Source organism: Schistocerca piceifrons, chromosome 1 (genome assembly GCF_021461385.2).
Source record: "Schistocerca piceifrons isolate TAMUIC-IGC-003096 chromosome 1, iqSchPice1.1, whole genome shotgun sequence".
Classification (NCBI taxonomy): domain Eukaryota; kingdom Metazoa; phylum Arthropoda; class Insecta; order Orthoptera; family Acrididae; genus Schistocerca; species Schistocerca piceifrons.
The window spans coordinates 646,765,545-646,781,640 of record NC_060138.1 but is presented as its reverse complement, the minus strand read 5'-3'; the positions used below and the strand labels follow the sequence as shown (position 1 = coordinate 646,781,640).

Here is a 16,096-nt window from a genome sequence, read left to right as displayed (position 1 = left end):
GCCACTTTGGGATACAGGGTAATGATATAGCTGATAAAGCTGCCAAGGAAGCATGTTGGGAAGGTGCTGTCCACCAATGTCCCATCCCATTGCACGCCATTATCTCATTTTCTGACAGATGCATCATGCGTCAGTGGGAGACTGAATGGTTGCAGGTGTTGGACAACAAACTACGGTCGCTCAAACCAACCACAAAAGCTTGGTGGACTTCATGTCAGCCTCTCCGCTGAAAGGAGGTTTTGCTTACCAGACTGTGCATCGGGCGTAGCCGTTTCACACAAGGATTCCTCCTCCGGGGGGAGGATCCACCTTTCTGTGAAGTTTGTGGCATGCCGCTTTCAGTTCAGCATATTGTGGCTACATGTGTCCTATATTAGCAGTCCTTGGTCTTGCTGGGGATCTGCCCACCGATCTCGCAGATACCGATACCAGTGTTAACAGAGTGGTGAAATTTTGTGAACTATCAGGCGTCATCCCTAAACTGGTGGGGAAGGGCGGCAGACTTAAGTATGTTATAACTGCTCTGCATGTGGGGACAGCCTTTGTCTCCACGCATGAGATTTCATGTTGACTTTTCGTCAGCGTGCTGATGACCATGATGTCGAGCGCCCCTTCAACCCAACCCAACTCACCATCATCATCATCATCATCATCATCATCATCTTCTTCTTCTTCTTCTTCATCTTAACTTATTGTGTACCATGTTGTTCTGTACTGTGCGAAAAAAAAGAGGTTGCAAGGACCACTTTCTTCTTCCCTCAGTGTTAGCTCCCCAGCAATGAAACAGAATGCTGTGGAATGACCACAGTCTGAGACTGTCTTGGAACAGGGAGAGATGGGAGTTGTGGGGCAGGTGAGCTTTCTCTCAGGTCTGGCCTGGAGAGAAGTCTTCATAAACCTAAAGATTGACTTGCCAAACATTCTCAAAAAAGCTGAGAACAGATGTCCATAAGAGGACATTTCTGTGACTTTGGTAGTAAGGAAAGATTTCTTTGCTTCTTTTAGAAAATGCATACACTCATAATCAAATTGGAACTGACAACCTTGCTACTGCATAGCCTAAAACCATCATAATTATGCCATATTGGTTTCAGTTTAATTGTGCAACTGTTGGGTACTTACTTTCTCACCCACCATTTTAGTTTCATCTACACTGTATTTGTATCCGTTGGAGACTAGTGGGTTTTAAAGGGTCACAGAATCATTACCAGCTTGTGATTACGTTGAGATATCCCATCACAATGTTCTCCTTTCCTCTGTATTAACAAATACATGTAGAATTCAGGTTTTCTGATAACTTTGGAGTTTTTTTGTTTTATTGAATAAAATGATTAAGATTTAGTAGTTTTCATTCACATTTTGTACATGTTTTCCTATTTTCCTCATTTCAGAGCACAGAAGAAAGAAAATTGGCCTGTTTCAGAAAAACTGGAAGTGGCTGTGCATAATCGATCGAAGTTTCTTGGATTAGGTGGGGCTAATGTAAAGAGGCTTTTGGTTGAAACAGGTGTGCAGGTAAGATGCAATGGCATATATGTCTGAACCAAATGTTATTTATTCAAACAGTTACAAATCAGCCTTTTGCTTGTTCTAATGTTAAATGTATTCAAAGGCTTCCTTGTTCTAGGCAGAAAATTACATGTCGTAAAAGACAAATAAATACTTAGTTTTAAAGCACTGCTTATTTAAGGAAATGAATATAGGCAGGGAAAGTTTAACATAAATTTGAAAGCAAATATAAAGGATTGCTTCATTTTTACTTTTGCTTCATCCTCAAAGTCTTATTTAGTAAATATTATTTTTACACTTATTTTTATTGCTGTTTTGTTTTGCTTATGGCAACAATCTTTCAAAATGTAAACTAGAAAGGGAAAAGGGCAGAAATGTGTAATTTTTGCTTTCATGAGTATGAAAAATAGAGCATTCAGTCTTTTGTAATAATATAATTATTTCTGTCACATATTTGCTTATTGGGTGTTTCAGTTTTAGGAATCTCATACATGTTGCAATAATAATGAACAGTTAACATGAAATTGTTGTATAATATTAGAATAAATCACATATACTTCGTATTTTATATGTAAATTATGTTCAGAAAAAAAATTGTTGCTGCCGGTAATATCCTCACTTACGGTGTACACTTTTAGTTCATGGAAGTATTACTACCTATCTATAAACAAGTATGAAAAAAACTTCATCCTTAGTATCTTCAACACTGGACTTTAGCTGACCATTTTGGAAAAATCATTAACCCCTGGGTGCCAGCCAGATGAAATTGTAGGAATCCTACAATATTACACCGAAGTAGCATTTTGCAAGCAGCATATTACATTAGTGAAAAATCATGTGATTTATCACATTATGTTGCATTGTCACGTCAAGCTAATGGCTACACATTTTCCTGAGTGTGTGTAACTAGCAGTCTCCTTTTATGGAACTGTTTCTTTTGTTGTCTCCCTTTAATCTCTAGACAAAAATACTGTGACATATTTTGGCTCAAATTTGTTTTTCTTGCCAAACATTGTACCAAATAAGTTATGCTAGCAATAATGTCAAACGTGTGCATTTTTTAACTTTCAATTTAAAAAAAAAAAAAAAAAAAAAAAAAAAAAAAAAAAAAAAAAAAAAAAAAAAAAGTCATTCATATGACAATGGTTGAGTGAAAACAACTTTTATGTGCTTCCTGTTCTTCTGCAAATCTGTCTCTCTCCTGTTATTCATTCTTCTTTCAACCCATTTATATACTACTGACATTTACTTAGTCTTCTCCTTCATTGCAACAGATTCGTAAATGATGCTTTTTCCCATGTATACACACACACACACACACACACACACACACACACACACACGTTTTTGAATTTCAACTGCTATGAGTGTGAATCCTGAATCCTTCCTAGTCATGCTGACAAAGTTGTATGAATTTATTTATAAAAGTATAGACCGTAGAAATTAAATTGTCCTGCTCCAAGTCAGCCCGTTTGACATCCTACCCCCCTTAAGCAATTTGAGGAAATCACAAAAAATATAAATTGAGATGGCCAGATAGGGAACTGAATCCTGGTACTCCAAAATATGATTCCCATGTCTAACTGCTGTGCAATCTCACTCATTATATTGCATCCATATTATATTATATCCTAAAATGGAACATTAATTCAGGCAGCTAGATGCAAGCACAATTTTGAGTGAAGTTATATGTCACGGTCATATCAAATAGAAAGTGTCAGTATACTGCTCTGCTCATGGATCAGTGCTGTTAAATCTTACTTTTTCCCATTAATTACTGAGTGAAAATTGATGTTAACGTAAGAGAGACAAAACTTAAAATATGTCTATTACATGCATATTACACTGGTATTCCAGAATCTGTTTTCATTAGTATGAAAATTGTTTCACACAGGTTACACAGGTTGATGAAACAGCATTCTCCTTATTTGCTCCAAACCAACAAGCAATGGATGAAGCTCGTGAGATGATTGACCAGTTCTTGAGCACTGAACGTGAACCAGTCTTGGAGTTTGGTGGCATATACACAGCAAAGATTGTTGAGGTTCGAGACATAGGAGTTATGGTACAACTGTACCCAAATATGACACCAGCATTGTTGCACAATTCACAGTTAGACCAAAGAAAAGTATGTAGTCTTAGTTGGTCACTTTACTAGATTTCCTATTACAATAAAAGGTGCACCTAGTTGCTATTTATTGTTTCATGTGTTGTGTTACGTTAATTTTGTTGTAATTATTATGTATAAACTTTTATAAAGCTGGAAAATCCTTGTAGAAGTAAAAACAGTGGAATAAGTGGAGATGACAACTCATTGTATAATGCGTGTTTTAAGTGGTAGATAGGCACATAAACAAGCACTGGGGCATTGTTGTTGTACTTCAGCTTATAAACATACACAGTGTGTTATGTTACGTGATGCTGTGGCCTGACTAGGGTGACAGATTCCGTCATCTGAAGGAGTTGAAATGAACAAGCAGTAAGGAGAGGAAGAGAAGGTTGCAAGTAGGAGTAACAGCATTTTGCACATAATCAAATAGGACATGGAGATTAGGAAAAGGAAGTTGCAGGATTTTGTACGGACATTACCGCTAATTGTCGACAGAGATGAATAGCCTGCACCAAACTGTGGCCAAGGTTAAGGCTTACCATGTTTGAGTGTCAGAGCGTGTTGCTAAGTAATAAATGTTTGATATTACAGTCTACTTCACAGTGTGTGCCATTTGGATCCTCTCCAATCCCCCCAAATCCTTGCCTCCTATTTCGGCATTAGGGTGTCCTCTTTGGCACAGTATTCCTAGCTCTTTCTCTTATTATACATTCCTATCATAGCTCTTGTCCCACCCTCTTATTTTTTCTCTGCTCCACCTGCTGCCTCCCCCAATTCCTTGTTCATCTCACTTGCTTCATGTAACAAATCCCTTCTCCCCAATTGGGACATAGTGTTGCAACAAAGTCACTATGTGCTCTGAGGAGCTTCCATGTTGAGGCAAAGTTATTGTTTGTGAGCCTGTGTTCCACTCAGTGCCTCCAGTAAACACTGAGTGGTAATCTTTGTTCGTTCCATTGTTAATAAATGAAATTTAAATATTCAAAACAATAACTTCTGTAAGATATTGTTACAAGCACCATTCATTCCCATGTACAGTTAGGAAGGCAATGGTATATTGTGCCTTTCTTGTGGAAGATTGGCTACTGCATGTGTCAACATATCTATTGTATATCTGCAAAACATTAATTTGACTATTTTATCTCATGTATGGTCCAATTTATTTCTCTCATCAAGTATAGACACACAGTTGTGCATCACAGAAACAAGCTGAAATCTATATTGTCTTTGATTCCACATAAAGCAGCTGTATTGATTAAGTTCGCAGATTCGGTTTGTCACGAACCCGCTTTACTGTGCAGGAAAAGTTATCTCGATAAGGACACCGTTACGGTGTGGCTAATGGCTGTATAGTACTTTAGTAGAGCTGGCCATGATGTCTCCTTTGTTGATGCTGCTGAGTCTGCGTTGTCCATGTGGCTTCTCGTTGTCTAGGCGATGATTCCTTTGCTGCTCTGGGTCCAAGAAAAGGTGCGAGTTTTTTAATTATTACTGGACTATCGAAAAATGACGCAGTATTCCACGTTTTCTTTGTATCAAAAACACATTTATTGCCAAAACTATATACACAACTACACTCAACCGCGGCCAACACTCAAGTGGCCGAAAACCCGTTGTAGACCAAAGATCACGGTCGTAAGCTACAAAGAACATACAATTCCAATATCGATTATTGATCGCAACACCTAACTTAGCATTATCTTAAGCAAAAGCTTTTTTAACACAAATTTAGTGTATAATAAAATAAAATGATGTCTATTTGTCAGTTCCATTACAATAGCCCCCCAAGAATTTTGTAAGTATGAAAAGGCGAACAAAATTCTGAAATCAGAATAATGGAACTGACAAGAATATGATTTTAAATAAATTAAAATTTTTTAATAGGACTGTTTCCTTTTAATTATGCTAACACTGAAATTGTTATACTAAGTAAAGGAAAACATACAACTTTTAACCTTAGAGTAAATGAAATACAAAAGAAGATTCACAATTTTCACTTAGAAGAGTCCATAATGTGTAGCACTTCACATGAAACCATTGAAAGACCAACTTTTAACTGCAGGCTTATTTTATTTTCTTTTGTTGCCCACTTTTCACACTACTCACAGTCTGTCCCACATTGTCCATCTGCACATAGGTGACTTCCGTTAAAGGTCTGATTTCTGCTTGTCCTGCAGTGAGTCTGTTTCCAAAGCTTAGCTGTTTGTATCGCTTCATTGACTATAATGCCATGTTATCTAAAAATCACATACAGAGATCACCTTTTGGTTACATAATGTTTATATGTAAGTACATGGTTAGGATAAATAGTTAACCTTCTGGTAATGTCTATCTAGTGGGAGAAGTTTACAGTATCTGTCTGAGTAATACTACACAGATATGAACTGGTCCAAAAAAAGATTCTTTACATACTAATAAATTCAATAAACATGTAATACAAATGCATTAACATATTGGGTGTAAAATATCTTATCACAAAGACATTACTCCAAGGATAAGAAAAAATTCAATTCTTTTCAAAAGTAAAGTTACAGGCAGTTTGTTACGAGGGTTCATATTCACAGTAAAAGTGCAAAGGTAGAATCATGGATGAAAGTTTTGGAATGGTATGCATTTATCAAAATTAAAAAATATTACTGCCTTTGCATTTGCAGTGGTTGAGAGAGAAATATACAGTAATTCATGTGGTTTACTGAAAATGATTGTCTCCTTGTAGAGTTGGACATTTCAAGCACTTAAGTGTGTAGTAATTAGGACTCTGCCTTTAAGAGTAAAAAATTTTAAAAACTTAATTGTTGCAAGACAGATTTAGTGCTGATTAGTGGCTTGCATTTTAAATGACGTCTCAACAAGTGTGGTGTGAGAGTTACACAAACTAAAATTACACAAATTATCAAACATCAATCAAATTGCATAAACATACAGAAATATCAAAAACTAACATGGCTAGCATATTACACAGAAAATTCATTGCAAACACTTCATACAGTGAATACATATTAAACAGGTAATAAACATTTTCAAGGGCACAAAACTGTATCAAAATCAGACAATTTTTTATATACAAAATTTCTAGTGAAAAACTTTTGTTTGCGTCACCTTTTAACTTTCTCAAACTAGTCTTATCCCTTTTGTTTATACAATTTCAACGAAACAATATTCCTTAGCCCGAGAACTTTCCTGGATTTAGGATACTCCAACTGGTATGCATTCGTGTGTGGATGCTCTACAATCTCGAATGGACCCATGTATATATCAAAGAATTTCTTTATTTCAGAAGTTAGAAGTTTTGATTTCTCATGTGATTTTACTAAAACATAATCTCCAACTTTAAACTTGGTTGCTTTGATCTTAGTATCATGTCGTCTTTTTCTCATTTCCCCCTGTTTTATCATGATTTCTTTGACTATGGCTTCACGTTCATGAATAGTCATCATTGTGCATGGTGGAAATTCTACAAGTTCAGTGATAATGTTGTCTGGTTTTAGATGAAACATAATTTCATGAGGTGAAAATTCTGTGGAAGTGTGCTGCAAGCTATTCATAACATCTTCAAAGTCTTGTACATGGTCATACCATGTAGGAGGTTTATGACTGCAATATGTATGACATAAACGACCAATCTCGCGCATATACCTCTCAGCTGGGTCTGACGACAGATTATATACAGATATTTGAACATGTTTGATTCCTGATTTATCAACAAAGGCTTTCCAAACTTTAGACAAAAACTGAGAACCGTTAACCGACAAGATTGCTTTTGGTTTCCCCACGTTTAAGAAATAGTGTTTTTCAACTTTTGTAATTATCTGTGTGAGCTCATCAATGGGTTTACTCAAATGTCGCAAGTTTCTTCAATTGATTTTTACAAAACTGTTTCATAGTCCCCTGTGTTTCTCTATAATTTGGTCCATTCAGGAACTCGCTCTTTATCCTGGCTTGTTCAGTTTCAGACCAGAACCGTTTTAAGAACTCAATTTCAAATTCTGCGTAAGACATTTCAATAGAAAAATTTAGATTGGCCCATGATAAAGATTCCTCCTCCAAAATAATTTTAACAAACTTAATTTTGAAACTTTCACTCATATTGGGGGAAAAAATTGTCTCTACAACTCTGCAGAAAGTCAACAGGATGCAAACTACACTCATTAGAAAAGTTTTTAACTGGAATATTGGATAATGGGGTACATGTGTTCATAGAAAAATTTTTGCTAGCTACATCATTGCTAAATATTTCAAACTTCTGGTTCAACTCTGATACTGTACTTTTTATTAGTTCACTAACGTTTGTCTTAGTTTCAATCTCGTGGAGTTTTATTGTGTTACTGACTGTTTCCATTTCATCATTCACAACATTTAGTTTCGAATCTACTCTACTTTCAAGATCTACCGCCATAGCTTTTACACTTACACAAACTGTATCTATTTGACTATTAGCATTAACAAAACACTTTGCATTTTTCTCTCTGTCTGTGACCATTTCATTTTTTACAGACTGAATTTTGTTACTCAGACTAGTTTTTACTTCTCCCACTTCAGGTTCTACCGCCAAAATCTTTGTTTCTGCCTTGCTAAGTTTCTTGTTATCTTTGATATATCGTTGCGAAGTTTATTACCCCAAAGTAAGACATTATCAATTTTTTTGTTCATTGCTCCCTCTAGACGTGACACTTTCTGATTTATAACCCGAAAACCATCCGCGACCGTCTTATTCATGTTTTGCAATTGTTCATTAGCTCGTAAGCGGGTTGCAACTGTTTGATTTAAAGCTAACGATTGTTCCATCATTTGTAGCAGTGATTTAATGTCCGACGTCTCACATTCTGATGAATTAAGACTTTGATCCGCTTCTTTGACTGACTCATCTTCCGTTTTTATCGGCATATCTACGTCCCCAAAGACTAAAAAATTTTCACAACCCTGCTCAGATTCAGCACCACTTTCCTCTTTCACAATCGTCATTTACATGAAATTTCACACACAAAATAATAAAAGGAATAAACAGCACTAAACAAATGTACTTATCTTTTCAGTCTGGGTCCTCACTCGTGTGGTTAGTCCACTTTACTGTTTCGTTTCGTCTCCCTTTACTTCCATGTATAGCACTTCTTCATACCACGTGGTCATTAGACTTCTGCAAAACAGATTTCGTCAATCCAGTACATATAAATGTCTTAATCCCGGCAAAGAGCACCCAGTTGTCACGAACCCGCTCTACTGTGCAGGAAAAGTTATCTCCATGACACTGTTACGGTGTGGCTAATGGCTGTATAGTACTTTAGTAGAGCTGGCCATGATGTCTCCTTTGTTGATGCTGCTGAGTCTGCGTTGTCCATGTGGCTTCTCGTTGTCTAGACGATGATTCCTTTGCTGCTCTGGGTCCAAGAAAAGGTCCGGGTTTTTTAATTATTACTGGACTATCGAAAAATGACGCAGTATTCCACGGTTTCTTTGTATCAAAAACACATTTATTGCCAAAACTATATACACAGCTACACTCAACTGCGGCCAACACTCAAGTGGCCAAAAACCCGTTGTAGACCAAAGATCACGGTCATAAGCTACAAAGAACATACAGTTCCAATATCGATTATTGATCGCAACACATAACTTAGTACTATCTTAAGCAAAAGCTTTTTTAACACGAATTTAGTGTATAATAAAATAAAATGATGTCTATTTGTCAGTTCCATTACAGGTTTTATTCTGCCCTGTTTCTATTATTATTATTATTATTATTATTATTATTATTATTATTATTGCCGCTCTTTCAGTGAATTTATGCATGGGCGCATTTACCCACAATTTATTTAGGCTGTATGCTGGTGGCTTGCATCACAAAAACTTATAATAAAAAATGTGTGTGTTTTAATAATGTGTTGCAAGCACTCTTGTAATCATAGAAGACCTGTAGCCAATGTTTTGACTGAATTTTTCAGTGGAAAGCTGATATGAATAAATAATGAACTTTAAATGCTGTGTTATAGGCTTCTAATTCAAAAATTGCTGTAAGATTTCCTGCACCATCCTCCCCCAATTGAGCTTGTGCTCTGTCTCTAGTGACTGCATCATCAATTGCATATTAAACCTCAATCTTTCTTTAATATTGTGTATTATATTTACATCATGTCCGATTATTCTATTTTTCCATGAGTTTTATGATTTTTGTTGTATATACATCTAGTGCTTTAAGGATGATGAGTGCCGTACCTATGGGTTGTTTATGGTGTATGTTGCTGTCATTAGGCTTTTTGATCAGTTTGCAATCAAAAATGCTGTCATTAGGCTTTTTGGTCAGTTTTCAATCAAAAATGTGAGCTGCAACTGCTGTTTGGCATTTGTTCATTCTACTGTACATCAGATCTTCAACCTGTTCTTCACATTTAAGGGTTGGGGCAATCAGAAGGCAGGCAGTGTGTGGAGAGGAAAAATGAGACAGTGGGAAAGCATGACAAGCGATGGTTCAGTATTTGTGACGTGATGTGGTTGGAGTCTTAATACATTCTTCCAGATAAGAGAGTTTACACGTTGAATTACATGTAGATCAGTTTTATTTAAAAAATAATCGATAGTAATGGAATAAACTATGATGGAGTTAGAGAATTAGTGAATTTATGAAATAATTGAAAAGTTATATGCACAGGAATATTTCTGGCATAAATTTGTTAAACTTATATTGTCCTTAATAGAACTAAATATAACAGCATTCCAGTTTGAAGTTGCACAAGTATTAATTTCTGCTTTCTTTTTAATCATTATTGCATTTAATTATGCATCAGTATAAATGACTTGACACACATTTTTATAATAAAAAATCTTGTGTTGAAGGTTAATCATCCAAGTGCCCTGGGTCTGCAAGTTGGAGATGAGATCAGAGTGAAGTACTTTGGAAGAGATCCTGTATCTGGTTTAATGAGACTTTCAAGAAAAGTCTTGCAAAGTCCGGCAACATCAGTGGTTCACAGTCTGAATAAAACTTAGATAATATAGTGTGTTCAGGTACTGGAAAACATTTGTCTGTTGTTTACAGATGTATTGTTGTTGACAGATATTGAGCTCCTCATTGGCATGTGATATAATGTAGACAGAGTGCAAAGATATGTATATCTTTACAATTATTTCATTTTTATTAAATATTGTCTCTGTGAGCACAAATTGGACAGTGTACCCAGTGAGGAAATATAATTTCTTAAGAAATCTTTGTGTAGTTAATGTATTTGCCTTTCCAGTGATATCTTAAATGTAACTTTAAGTAGAACTCTCCCGAGATAAGCATAAAAACATGACAAAGACCATTAACAACTAAATGCAATCTTTTGGAGGAGAAAGAGTAAAGATAATCCCAAAGTGTGTCACATTCCCATTATTTTAGTACGTCATAAAATAACTCGTAGAGCATACTTAAAAAGAGAAGAGAAACTACTCATTTGAAAAAGTTGTAATAGTATGGTACGTACAACTATTCATTCACTAATCCTTGAGCTGGCACGCTGTTTTTAAGATGTGTGGGTGTGCGGTGTACTTCATATACATTTAAGGAATAGCTGTGTTTATGTTACGAAGGTAAACATATATGAACAAAATTACAATTTAATTCTAGTTTAATTGAACAACAATGAAATAGACTTACATTATGTGTGCTAAATTGCTCTTTAATTAAGCAATAATAAAATAAAATTTTGTTATATGACTGTTGCTACAGACATGTGTTCCATCACAGTAATGACCCACTTGAAGCATTAAGCAGTGCAGGTGCATCAGATTCCTGCCAACCGGTATTTGATTACAAACCTCGTAGATAACTACCTCATTGTGGGACTGTACTACTAGCTCGGAATCTGTGTCATTTACTTGCAAGGACAGCTATTTTTTTCTCACCTAGCTTGCTGTTTATTTTCTATTACTACTATTCACTTGGACATATGAAAACACAACTTATCACTGTTTAACCGCAGCAGTAATGAAGGAATACATATGGGTCCACAATTTTAAAAGAACATTGGCATTGTATAAGACAATGTTATTAGTGATTGGTGCACTTTATACTTAGGCACACCTGTTCGAGGGTTAACACCTACTGCAGAGTGTTAATAGTCTTAATAAAAACTAGTAAAAAACAGCAGACATTTACTTGGATTAAATGTAAATTTTATTGATTTAAAATTATATTGACAAATTATGCAACACACAATGGGCACATATATACAGGTGACTGTAATTAAACTTCCGCTACTTGAGCCAATAGACTGAAAGCTATTTACAATATGGGTACCCAACTTTATAGGAATGATGTTCAGACTGTGTGCTGCAGGATACAAATTGTTAGTAGTGTAAATGTCATGACTTGTAGTTAGTCATTGGTAGTGGTACGGGTATGGCGTACTGCTAGCACAATATGCTGTGTGTTTCAAAGCTGCTAGCCTGACAGGGGCAAATACCAATTGTGACTGAGACGGAGAGTGTGGAAACTGAAGGGAAATGGGAAGGGTCAGGAGGGACTTCAGAAATATCCAGCTCGGATGGGATAAATAAATGCATGGTGAGACAGGTTAGGGGACCATAAGGGTGAAAGGAACATGAATTCAGATTTGAATAAGAGATAACATACAGCTCCTCTGAGTGAGATAGGGTGAAACAGAAAAGTAATCTGGAGGGAGGAGTGAGAGTCTCAATTAGACACAATGGAGTGTAAACAGATTGGTGTGTGGGTTATTAGTGGTGATTCATGTCAACACAGTTGTTGGGACAAAAGATATGCTGCAGGACTAGTTTTCACCTACAAAAATCAGAGAAACTTATGTTGTGGGGCTTACTCCAAAGATGTGACTATGAAGCAACAGCACAAATCAGTCACAGTGTGCTGTGCTGCATGCTCTGAAACTCAGTGGCAATGGTCAGTAGGTGTGTGTGTGTGTGTGTGTGTGTGTGTGTGTGTGTGTGTGTGTGGGTGGGTGGGTGGAGGAAGAGTATAGGAAATCTGTCTTCTAATGAGACTGATAGGACTGTTTTGGTCTGTGAAAACTTTCTGCAGACCAGAAGAGGGATTGCTTTTCACAGCAAATGTAGTGTTTATGGGTGGTCAGGCTGCATGGGAAGGACTACCTATTGTGCGATGAGAGGCAGTTATTGAAGGTGATTGATAAGTTTGATGTAAACAAGCTCTTATGGAACCTTCAGCATGGTGACAAGTGGCTCACCAAACCAAAAAGTTCCATGTACAAAGTATAAGGGTAGTGTTGAAGTTATAGAGGAATGAAGATAGGGTGTCATCGGTTAATCTGAACCAGCATCAGATAACTCTGGAACAGAATGGCATTGGAAAGTGTCTTGAATCCTCATGGTAATGCCACTGATTAGTTTGTCATAGATTTCTTCTGAAAAGAAGTAGTTGGTGGTAAAAATATAGTGGTCATGGTAACAAAGAAGGAAGGTCTGGGTTTGAAGTTAGTACGGAAAATTAATGTTTGATGGCAGCAAGACTGTGGACATTGTAGATATTGGTGCAGAGAGCAATGACATTGACAGTGACAAGCAATGCTCCAGCTGGTAAAGAAACAGGAATGGTGATGTGATGATGGAATTAGTTTGTGTGTTTGATAGAGGAGGGTCTGCAGTGTTTGATAGAAGAGGGTATACTGCAAACTATGAGAGAGGAGGCACCATAGTCAGCTGGAATAGGGCATTTTGAGAGGTGAAATTTATGGATCTTGAGAAGCTTAGAGAATGTGGGTTTTTTGGAGTGATTAAAAGGGAAACAGATTCAGCATCACATCGTGCCTTTTCTTCAGGTGCCGCTTATGTGGGTATTGGTTCCCAATAATCACTACTGGAGTACTACGGAGACTTTAAGATGTGATGCAACTCAGGAACATGTGCACTAGGAACATGGGCTGTCAAATTCTTGTCCATGTCTCCCAGTAACTGTTCAATTTCTGGGTTTCTTAGTTCAAGTGTGTGTGTGTGTGTGTGTGTGTGTGTGTGTGTGTGTGTGTGTGTGTGTGTGTGTCTGTGTCTGTGGATTTGCTATTTTAGTTTTTTGTTTCTGTTCTTATCTTCATTTTGTGTCCTACTACTAGTCTGAAATTAATAATTCAGATAATAAAATGAGGTCTGTATGAGGAATAGGTGAAAAACTATAAATTTAGTTAATGAATGTGAGGGTTTACTTATGAAAGAAAATAGGCAAATAATCAGTGATAGTAGTCAGTAACCCAATGTATTTAATAATCACTTTCTGGAAATAGCTAATTAGATTGGTTTGAACAAGTTAAGGGATACATTTAAGAAGCAGTGATACATACATATGGTCAAATCACAGTTACTCCATGATCTGCTGAAGACATTAACAATGGAAATGGAAATGAGCATTTGGCATCATCGGCCAAGAGGCCCCTTATGGGGCAGGTCCGGCCGCCTTGGTGCAGGTCTTATTACATTCGATGCCACATTGGGCTACCTGCGTGCTGGATGAGGATGAAATGATGAAGACAACACAACACCCAGTCCCTGAACAGAGAAAATTCCTGACCCATCCGGGAATTGAACGCAGGCCCCTTAGGACAGCAGTTCATCACACTGACCATTCAGCTGTCGGGGCAGACGACATTAACAATGTAATTTACTCTCTTAAAAGCAAACACTCTGTAGTGGTTGGTGATATCTAAAGTGAATTACTAAATCCTGTTTTTCACATACAGGGTGTTACAAAAAGGTACGGCCAAACTTTCAGGAAAAATTCCTCACACACAAAGAAAGAAAAGATGTTATGTGGACATGTGTCCAGAAACACTTAATTTCCATGTTAGAGCTCATTTTAGTTTTGTCAGTATGTTCTTCCACCTACGCTCAATGGAGCACGTTATCATGATTTCATACGGGATACTCTGCCTGTGCTGCTAGAACATTTGCCTTTACAAGTACGACACAACATGTGGTTCATGCACGATGGAGCTCCTGCACATTTCAGTCGAAGTGTTCGTATGCTTCTCAACAACAGATTCGGTGACTGATGGATTGGTAGAGGCGGACCAATTCCATGGCCTCCACGCTCTCCTGACTTCAACCCTCTTGACTTTCATTTATGGGGGCATTTGAAAGCTCTTGTATACGCAACCCCGGTACCAAATGTAGAGACTCTTCGTGCTCGTATTGTGGACGGCTGTGATACAATCCGCCATTCTCCAGGGCTGCATCAGCGCATCAGGGATTCCATGCGGTGGAGGGTGGATGCATGTATCCTCGCTAACTGAGGACATTTTGAACATTTCCTGTAACAAAGTGTTTGAAGTCATGCTGGAACGTTCTGTTGCTGTGTGTTTCCATTCCATGATTAATGTGATTTGAAGAGAAATAATAAAATGAGCTCTAACATGGAAAGTAAGCGTTTCCGGACACATGTCCACATAACATATTTTCTTTCTTTGTGTGTGAGGAATGTTTCCTGAAAGTTTGGTCATACCTTTTTGTAACACCCTGTATAAGTGATGTACTCATTCACATTAACACAGAGTATAGTTACAGAAATAGGTTATTGTCAGACCTCTTTAGAGCAAAGGTAGCAAGACAGATGAATCTCCTTGCTTCCCTCCTTGGAGGCAAAGGAACACTTTCTGATGATAAGAATATTAATACACCTATTCCAAAATAAGTCACTTGGCCAGTGTTAATTTGGATTTATCCAGAGAGGATGCCATTTTTAATTCATGTGAGTCAAACTACACGAAATTTAAATGATAAAACATTGACACCTGGTGTTTCGTTTAACTGTGCAGTTCACAATGATCTCCTTGAGAAATTGAAATATTATGTATCAAAGTTCTTGCTGATAATTGGTTTTCATCATATCTGATTAGAAGAAGGGAGGATGTCACATTAAGAAACTCAAGGAATATACACAATGAAAGAACATCTCCAGAGTGTGGAATAGTCATTATAGCTGTACCATATGGGTCAATATTTTGTCTGATCTTGAGGTACCCTATATTAAAAGTAATTTGCAACCCACTGATAAGTCACTGAATAAGTGTTGATATATAACATGTATTTCCATCATGCTGAGTCTGCTGAAGTTTAACAAACAAATCTTACAAGAAATTACACAATAAGTTTTGTGATACAGATTCCACAAAAGGTGAACAAAACTTCTTTTTACTGTGAGTTACATTGAAGACACTATTTTATAATAATACCCTAGATGATAACTACATGTTGTTCATCTATAAATGCTAACACAATGTTTAGGAATGTTCCTACACACTGTAGAAATCCGAATAGCTACAGTGTGCAAGACACAGAACACTACACTTGTTATGGAGATATAACAAATAGATTGGAAGAATCATGTTGCTTTTAGTCTTAAGCTCCTACAATCATACTGAAATTTTGGTATGACACAATTCCTTGTCATTATAGTAGGTTTAAAATCACTTTGTATTTGTCAGTGTAATAATTCATTTGCAGAGAACTTGAAGACAGAAA

The 16,096-nt window shown here is 36.8% G+C and overlaps 1 protein-coding gene across 1 annotated transcript in view; it reads left to right on the top strand.

The window, feature by feature from the left end:
• Positions 1 to 11,304, top strand: part of LOC124805150 (polyribonucleotide nucleotidyltransferase 1, mitochondrial) — a 141,781-nt gene extending 130,477 nt beyond the window's left edge. The window contains exons 7-9 of the mRNA XM_047265624.1: positions 1,392 to 1,515; positions 3,404 to 3,637; positions 10,448 to 11,304. Of these exons, the coding sequence (XP_047121580.1) occupies positions 1,392 to 1,515; positions 3,404 to 3,637; positions 10,448 to 10,600 (511 nt within the window). The 3' untranslated portion in view covers positions 10,601 to 11,304. The remainder of the gene's footprint in view (positions 1 to 1,391; positions 1,516 to 3,403; positions 3,638 to 10,447) is intronic.
• The last annotated feature ends 4,792 nt before the right edge of the window (positions 11,305 to 16,096 follow it).